This window comes from Primulina huaijiensis, chromosome 4 (genome assembly GCF_012295235.1).
Source record: "Primulina huaijiensis isolate GDHJ02 chromosome 4, ASM1229523v2, whole genome shotgun sequence".
In the NCBI taxonomy this organism is placed as follows: domain Eukaryota; kingdom Viridiplantae; phylum Streptophyta; class Magnoliopsida; order Lamiales; family Gesneriaceae; genus Primulina; species Primulina huaijiensis.
This window is the reverse complement of record NC_133309.1, coordinates 19,837,584-19,846,512: the sequence shown is the minus strand read 5'-3', so window position 1 is coordinate 19,846,512 and position 8,929 is coordinate 19,837,584. Positions and strand designations below refer to the sequence as shown.

At 37.3% G+C, this 8,929-nt stretch overlaps 1 protein-coding gene and 1 long non-coding RNA gene across 3 annotated transcripts; one reads left to right on the top strand and one right to left on the bottom strand.

Annotated features, from left to right (window-relative positions):
* The first annotated feature begins 1,924 nt into the window (after window positions 1–1,924).
* Window positions 1,925–4,789, top strand: LOC140975355 (transcription factor BHLH089-like). Of its 2 annotated transcripts, XM_073439022.1 has the most exons (7): window positions 1,925–2,353; window positions 2,645–2,827; window positions 2,955–3,020; window positions 3,949–4,017; window positions 4,157–4,222; window positions 4,349–4,521; window positions 4,606–4,789. In XM_073439022.1, the coding sequence occupies exons 1-6, from the start codon at window positions 2,120–2,122 to the stop codon at window positions 4,475–4,477; spliced, it is 747 nt and encodes a 248-aa protein (XP_073295123.1). In that variant the 5' UTR covers window positions 1,925–2,119; the 3' UTR covers window positions 4,478–4,521; window positions 4,606–4,789. The 2 variants fall into 2 exon arrangements, with proteins under 2 accessions (XP_073295123.1, XP_073295122.1); XM_073439021.1 differs by having other exon boundaries at window positions 1,926–2,353; window positions 4,349–4,789.
* Window positions 4,790–6,680: 1,891 nt separating this feature from the next.
* LOC140974735 (uncharacterized) lies at window positions 6,681–8,656 on the bottom strand. Its single transcript, XR_012174862.1, has 3 exons — window positions 8,386–8,656; window positions 7,132–7,324; window positions 6,681–6,931 (listed from the first exon to the last, which is right to left on the bottom strand). It is a non-coding gene; the product is annotated as an uncharacterized lncRNA (long non-coding RNA).
* Window positions 8,657–8,929: the final 273 nt, after the last annotated feature.

Below are 8,929 nucleotides of genomic sequence, written 5' to 3'. Positions count from 1 at the left end.
TGAGCCTGAAATCACGAATAAGACCGTTAGAAGGGGGCCGAGAGGGTATCCCGGCGTAGCCCCTCCGAGGCTCAAGTCAGAGACTGAAGATATAAGTGGAGAGCAGCTAAGGGTGCTGCTGAAAAATAATATAGTGAATCCCTCAACTGAACAATCAAACCTGATATTTATAGGAGGGTACCTGGGCCCGTGATGGGCCTGTCTTCCATTTGGACTAAGGATGGGTCAGGGATAATGGGCTCATCCATGAGATATCAACATTGTTATTATTATTATTATTAGCGCGCTCCATGTGCGCCATAATAGAACAATTGATTTTATGGGTTATAATAATTGTATCAGTTGATAAAACAATCAAAGAAGGTTGTTTGGACTGATGTTCGGTTTGAAATATTGAGATTGCACTATCAACTGTCCGTTAGATCGACTATAGATTTTGATAAAATAACAAACACTTTATCATAATATTGAGATTGCACTATCAACCTTCCGTTAGACCGACTATAGATTTTAATAAAATAACAAAGATTTTATCATAATATTGATATAATAGTCAAGATCCAATGTTTGATTAATATAAATTACAAATAATGTAATTATTGAAAGATAGATTGTTCGAATACAATAACTGAACTGTTGGAGGAGGAATCAAAGCTCTTGAACTGTTGCATGATTTAAAATAGGTAGTCGTGCACATTTAATACACACTATAAATTTTCGTAAAATGATAAACGCTTAATCCTATATATTTTTGTGACAATTTTTTTTAGAGGTAAGTCAATTTTTATATTAAAATATAGACTATTATATATAAAATATTAATAATTATCTTACCATAGTTTATAATTATTTTTTAGATAATGCTATATTACCATACCCATTTTGAATAATGGATAATATGAATAATCTTATAGAGTACTACATTATACAGGATTATATTTATTGGATTATGATTACAATCAAATCTGAAAATGAAATTGAAGTGAACTCGCTGAAATGGATGAGCCGGGTAAGGAAGGAGCTCCAACAGGTCAAATCAGTAATTTATAATGTTTGGGAATTTGAGTGAAGATAATGGCTTCAATAGCACCTGCAAACAAGGAAATGAACTCGTGAATGGGCGCCGGAGGGGTATCCGGCGTGGCCACTCGGATGCTTAAGTCAGCAGGTTTTTAGATGAACACAAGCAATATTTGAACGAAAATATGTAAGTGCTTGAGAGTTCAAAGGTTTCAGTTGCTGTAAATGACATTAATATCTGCTATTTGTAGTAGAAAATGGGTAGTTACCTCGATTCCAGCGCCACCTACTAAGTATGGCAAGTCGACTGCCCATACTCTAGCTTCTGATGACTTCTAGGACATTCCAAACCCAAGTTGCTCTGACAGATTAGACTACCTGTATCAATCATACTCGAGTGTGGTTCAATTCTCGAGGTGGTCCGGGTAGTCGGTTACCCGGGTGTTTGTATGAGAGCCCGGGCTATGATAACTGCCCGAGAAGAGGAGAAGTGTCCGGGAAGCTAGCTTTTGATCTGGGCTTTCCAATTGATATTCCGGATCAATGATGACCCTAAGTTTTTACAGGGGTATCAGAAATCAAATCGAAATGAATTAAAATATAATTGAAATCAATATTTTATTTTTCTCAACCATTAGTAAATAACAAAATAATGATAAAAAAATAAAATATATTATTGGATACAATTCATTAAAATGATTCTGAATCCATTTTAAGCAATTCAATCTAAATTTAAATTAAAATAAATTAAATCAAATAAACATCTTTATAATTAAAATAACGTGGATTTTTATTATACAGGTAGCTTTGACAGTTTGACTGACCAAACAGTTCGGTCCACGTGAGCCGGTCGCAGGGGAAAACACTCGGCTTGCTGAAATACAGTTGAGCGCTGGACGCTCCGAATAAATCTCGAAGTCACTTCCAAACTGAACAAGAAGAAGTGAGCCACTGAATGCTGCCGGTGCTGGCAATCGTACGCCGCCGTTCGAAGTACGCACCCCCCAACAAACTCCACTTCTGAAGGGTGGGGAGATCTACCGTTTCCTTGTCCTTGTACATGCTCCTCTCCTGTGAATGATCTTCCATTTTCGGTTAAATGGATCCGCAGGAGGGGATAATGAGCGGCGGAGGAGTTTACTACTCGGAGATCTGGCCGGGGTTTCAGGTAAACGCCAATGCGGCGCCGTATAATGTGGATCCGATGGTGGTGGACCACGGGTCGAATCACGGTCCGCCCAGCCATAATTCGAGGAAGCGCCGCGAGGAGGATGAGTGTGCGAGAGGAGGAGCTTCCACCAGCAACTGCTTTGGCAACAATAATGATGTTTCGGTAGTGTTTCGGTTGAATGTGGAAATCGTTAATTTTCGAATGTAGATTATGTAGTGTGGATGATTGTGTTTTGCTATGTGATTTAGGGATTATTCATCATTCTGTGGCTTTGATCAGCTAATTCAGGTCCTGTGTTTTACATGTGTGTTTTTGCATTTAATATATTCCGGCAACTAAAAACTATGCCAAATTCAGTAAATACCTTGTCAATTTACCATCTTTTGATTTAACCATTGATTTTTCTTATTTTGGTTTGTGTTTGACTGTGGTAATAATTTTGGCATTGAGCAGTATGACGGTGAGAGTAAAAAGCTCAAGGCTGAAGGATCAAACGAGGATAACGAAAACACAGATGGAAATTCAGGAAAAGCAGCGGATCAACCTCCGAAACCAGCTGAACAGCCGAAGCAAGACTACATCCATGTGAGAGCAAGACGGGGGCAAGCTACTGATAGTCATAGTCTGGCTGAAAGAGTAATGACCTTACTGTATTGAATTTGGCTTATATCTAAAGATTTTGTCTTTCTTGGATTGTCATGTGACATTATTGGTGAAAACTAAATAATTGTTTTTCCATTGTTTCTTTTGCCTTTGTATGCAGGCTAGGAGAGAAAAGATCAGCGAGAGAATGAAAATTCTCCAAGATTTAGTGCCTGGTTGCAATAAAGTGAGTGTCGGCATCCTTTGAACTAAATTACTACAGAAATGTTCGAAGTTGCGTTTAATGATAATAGCCCTCGTGACCCTGATTCATTTATTTTCAGTTTCTGTTACTTCTTAGCGTATAAGTTATCCCGGACTATACTTGCTGCCTTGTAGATATCAACTTTAGGTTTGTCATTTCCTCTTGGATATAGGAGGATTTGGATTAATGCAAAAAGAGGCTAGTCTTTGAGTCCACCACGTATGATTTTGCCATGTGACCATGGGTCGAAAATGTTACTTCTAAATTCTCTTATCCAACTTAAAATTTGTCCGCTTCCATATTTTCTGTGAAAAATGCCTCTGAGTTGGTATTCAAGTTTTAGGACTTTGTGCCTGCTGATGTTCCTGTGAAGTCACAAAAATTTGGACACGCACAAGAATATTATCAGGAGTATCTGATTATTTTTTCATCTTTTATTGCACAAGTGAACTTGATGTTTCCTACAATGCCCAAACTTTCATCTGAATGAACATTTTGAAAGGCGGAAACATAAAACTAAATTTTTAAATGAGCTGCATGTGTTTATTATATAGATGCTTGACAGTTCAATTTATAACTCTTGGTCTTGGAATTGGTACAGGCTAATTTTATATAACTTTATTGGCCAAAGGATGCATACACTGTAATTATAGTTCCAGCTCATGTAGTAGAATGCATGACCCGTGGTTTGCGTCTGAGTCGAATTCCGTAATTTATACACTTTTTTGAGCCATGTTTTTTTTCTTTGATGCCAAGCTTGTAAAGATAATTCTGATTCTAGTAATAATGTTAAATTTTCGATGATTTTAGTGTTGAATCACTGTCTATTCGGACTTATCTACTCCTGAATTTATTTCTTTTTTTTCTTTTCTGGAATAACAAATTGAATGGATGGTTCATTGGGTTTCAGGTTATCGGCAAAGCACTGGTACTTGATGAGATAATTAATTATATTCAATCATTACAACACCAGGTTGAGGTAAATTCCCTCCTCTCCTCTCCCAACTCCCCCTTTCCTCAGTAGATGCAGCGTGTACACGCACATTTTTACCGTATTTTTTATAAATAATTGCTCTTAGAATCTCATTTGATCATATATAATTGACGGTGTCTGACAGTTCCTGTCAATGAAGCTGGAAGCTGTTAATTCAAGAGTAGGCCTTGACGGGTATCCTTCAAAAGATGTAAGTTCTTAAAGCACAATTATCAACTCCTCAAATTTACCGTTGCTCCTACTGAACGATGTTCGGAAAACCGTTATACATGCCTTAAAATTTCCAACTTGTGTTATGTCCTTTTCCACTTTGCAGTTCGCTCAGCAAACTTTTGACACTCCTGGTATGACATATGGTTCCCAAAGTGCAAGAGAATATGGCAGGAGTTTGTCTCCGGAATGGCTGCATATGCAAACTGGTGGCAGATTTGAACGAACATCATGAAATCAATTCGAAGTGCGATGTATCTTCCCTGAGATACTGCAACAGTATACTTACTACTCGAACCGTAATATAATTCCATAAACAAAAATCCATTTACACTGTTAAAGATGGTTGCTTCTTATAAGCAGGCTTCGCCTTCTCGTCCGGTAGATTAGAAGATTCCAAGAATCAGGGACGTTGTGTAAAGCCTGCGCCAAATCACTGCTTGTGGTATTATCTCTGTCAAAGCTGTTTGTAATTGGGATGTATTTGAAAACACAGGTGAACCGTGAACATTCAATAAAGTTCCAGCTTTGTTTGCAAATTTATTTTCATGCGTTGTTTGATTTACCAAATGTGTGTCATCGTAGTAACTTCAATTGAATAAAAAGAATAGGTAATTCTGTAAATGAAGTTGGATTCACGAGTTTACATATTGATTTAGTTTTAACATTTGCCACTTTTCCCCTTGATCCATCCATATTACTTTATTTATAAAATCGATTTGATTTAGATTTTTTTCAAAACTATGAACCAAATTAATTTTTTTGGTGGTTGATTTAAAATCAATCCAAACTATGCTGAATTAAAAACAGTTTGATTTTGTTTGGTTTTATGTTTTGATTTGGTTTCTGTAAACCCCTAGTATCAACTGAGATATCAGAATATAGTGATATACATATCTTAGGTGTATGGCACACATTACCAAGATATTATTTAGTTTCCAATGTACAATTAGATTTTCCATTACCTTCGTAAATTCCCAAATTTTTGGAATATTTGAAGTTGTGTTCGCAAATATTTAAAAAAATGATTATGGACTTTTAATTTTGCAAATTTTTAAATAAAATCACTTTTGATGATGGCTAGACAAATCAAGTAAGAACAATATGCACACTCAAAGAACTAGGAATATTAATGGGACGCCGAAAGATTTTTCAGCATAACAACTCCGACACTCAAGTCAGTCAAGTGTTTCTCGTATGAGAAAATACAATGTAGAAAATGTATATTGAGTACTTGTAAGAAACAAGTAAATGAATTTATGCCTCACAATTATTAAAACCTGAGTGTTTATAGAGATACAAATAATGATGACACATTGTTTTCAGTGCTCGGTTGCTACTTATGGTAAGATAGCTGCCCATGTCCTGCCTTCTGACACTGTCATATCTGACAACCCAAACTGTCTCTGGTCTAGTCACATCATCTTAACGTGCGCTGAATGACAGACCCATGATTTCGAAGTATGGTATCTCATATCTGTGGATTCGGAAATGAAACCTGTACTGAGGTGATCGAGCAAATGATCGTGATATGATAATGAAGACAAGGTCCTTAATCTACCTAAATCCTATTGGACTGTCCGGGAGAAGCTGAGAGCCTGACTTCATTTGGACATGTGTCGGTCTGATATGCTCCTTAGGATGGTTCACCAGAGAGCACTTCTGTTGTACTATTTCGCTAACCGCAAGTGTACGATGTCAAGTTTTAGCACTCGGTTAAACACTGATATCGTTCCCACAAGGAGTGCAATTTAATAATATATTAATTACCAAAATTAGAATAGTAGACTTTATTTAGAAAATTTAATTGAATGTTGATTGGTAATTATAAACTAAAATAAATTAAGGCACACAAACGATTTAAAATCACTGAGAATAAAAATCTAGATGTGCGATTTCACTTGGTCTTCACTATATTAAATTATCATTTGCATCTGTATTTATAGATTCGACCTGTTTACTACCCACGAATTTTCAAATATTCATACTCCCTTTCCCAAGTGGAACGTATGCATTAATTATCTGCTACCGATTTCAATATCCCTATTAAAAATCAAACAGTAAATAATTTCAATAGCAAGGTAATTCGTTTAATGAATTCGATGGAGTTATAAGCCTTCGAACTCTATAAATTTTAACGATATATTTTCCTATGCTCCTATTCGACAGCCCATTTCCTGAGTGATAGATCTCAAATAAATATGACACTCCAATTAGAGATCAAATAATTGAAATCAATAAATCCGAAAATATAAATAAACCAAGAAGAAATTCTTATACGTAAATCAACAATTTATAAATATAGACTCGACCTAGCTACGTTGTAACATCTGCTGCTTAAAATACTACTAATTTTTTTTTGTAAACTTAATTTCGAAATTTAAAATCTTGCATGCATGCACTACTGATGAAAATACACCTTTAACAAAATAATCGTGATCGAATAACAGATAAAATACTGCAGTTTAAAATCCGCCAACTCGGCGCTCAACATGCATGAATGAAATTAAACGAGTAAAATCCTGAAAATCAACACCGTATCATAATAACTTATAAAAAATTGATCATCTCTACTCAAAGCTCATAAAAATGTGATGTGCGGAAAAGTGTGGTCCTCGGGTCATGTGCGCACATCCAGCCATGCCTACTCAGAGTTCCGTACCTCCAGTGTCCTCCTCAAAATGCTCACCTGCATCACACACGTCTAATGAGTCTAAAGACTCAACACACCTGTACCGATAATAGCAAATACATATACATAACATACAACAGTGAAAAATACTGTAACAAAATACGTTTCATGAACTTAAAAGCATAAACGTAAACATGTAATGGAAATTATATCGTGTTAAAACAGCTCATCCTAAAATCATATACTTATACATTTACTTTAATTGAATTCAGTTCATTAGTTGTGACTTTCGTATCAGCTCTGTCGTATCAGCTCTATTTGATGGATCCATCTACGTATAACAGTGGTACCCGGCGGCTGTTGGACCTCAGCGACAGTATTACCCATCCACTGGGCCTAGGTCTCATCATCATCGTATAAATATATCGTCAGTCACAAGCAATTCCCATCCTTCAAAACATAATCATTTTCATCACTTAACAAAAATCATGTATATACGAAATTTTACTTAAAACAAGCATGCAACGTATTTCCATAATTTCATAAAAATCAAATACGTGATACTAAACATTTAAAAACATGATAAATTGTGCTCAGGGCGCTGCCAGGAATAAAATCTCGACTCAAATGCAAAATGACCATTTTGCCTCTGGGAACCCAAAATGACCATTTTACCCCTGGACCCCTAAATTTCGACCTGAAGCTTACCAAGATCCTTAAAACATCCCAAAACATCATTACAAGTATTTCTTAGATGTAAACTCGAACCCTTTTAACAACTTATATGATTCGTTTTAAAACTTGGACCGGGGTCCCTGTTTTAACCCGAATCAAACCCGAAACTCAATCAATTTCTTTAAACTTACTTCGTGTCTTAAATCTACTAGACCAGCCCCTAAACCAACAATCTCAGACACCATATGACCCCCAAACCCTTGCTGAAAGTAGTTGGAAAAATCTGCAAGCTTACCACTCGAAACCCAAATGCTCCACCTTCCATATTTTTGGTCCTAGCCTACACCCAACGGGACCAGCCATGCACTAGCCCCTTCTAGCCCACCTTAGGACCTACTGGACCTACCTAACTCACGTTCACAGCCCGATGCAAGCCCCACAATGCACATGCTCGCCATTTCTCGAAAACCGCAACAACCGAGCCAACCCTTACCCGTCTCCCTCTTGCGACTTCTAGGACAGGACCAGCGGTAATCAAGCCTTTCCAGACCATGACTCAGACCCACCAGAGTCTGGTCCAAGGCCTGGAGTCACCCTTGCACCATCGGTTCACACATAATCACCGACCTAGCCAAAACAAGCCCTAACCGAACATTTCACACTAATTGACCCAACAACTCAACCAAGCCGTGACTCCAGCTCCTATTTCCCTTAATCCTAGTCGTGCGCAGTCCATTTACATCAAATATCTAGCAACCCCTTGCAATAAAGTCAAGAAAACGTGAGGATACAACACAAGAATGCACAATCATATCAAAACTTGCACAAAAACGAACCCTCATGCTAGCCGAAAAGAATCCTCATGCATTTACATATATAACAGCAATAATATGGCGTGAATGAAGAGGGAAGAAGATACAGGCGTGTCTTGATGATTATAGGCTCACAAACTCGAAGAAACACGCGTCGGGGAAGCACCGGAGGAGCGGGGAGGGAACTTGCTTGAAAGAAAATGGATGAATTTCGATGGTGGCTGGTTGCTGCTGCAAAACTGAAAGGTAGAGGCTGCTGATGGGGAGGGAGGGGCAGCCACTAAGAGGGAATAGGGTTAGGGCTTGCTAGGGTAGGTTTTAAATAGATAATACATGCACTAATGGACTTAATCAAAATTTTAAAATGATTAAAAGGGATTTTGAGCCAATTAAACTTTAAAGCAACCCAACAAGCCCACAAATGCTCCCAAAATTTTTTTTGTTTAGGTACGTTTTTGAAAATATTGCCCGAGGCCTCAAAAAGTCATCCGAATCGATAAAATTTGCGTACCGATTAAAAATATAATCCGACGGGTAAAAATACCCAGCCAAAGCCCATTTTCAAAAG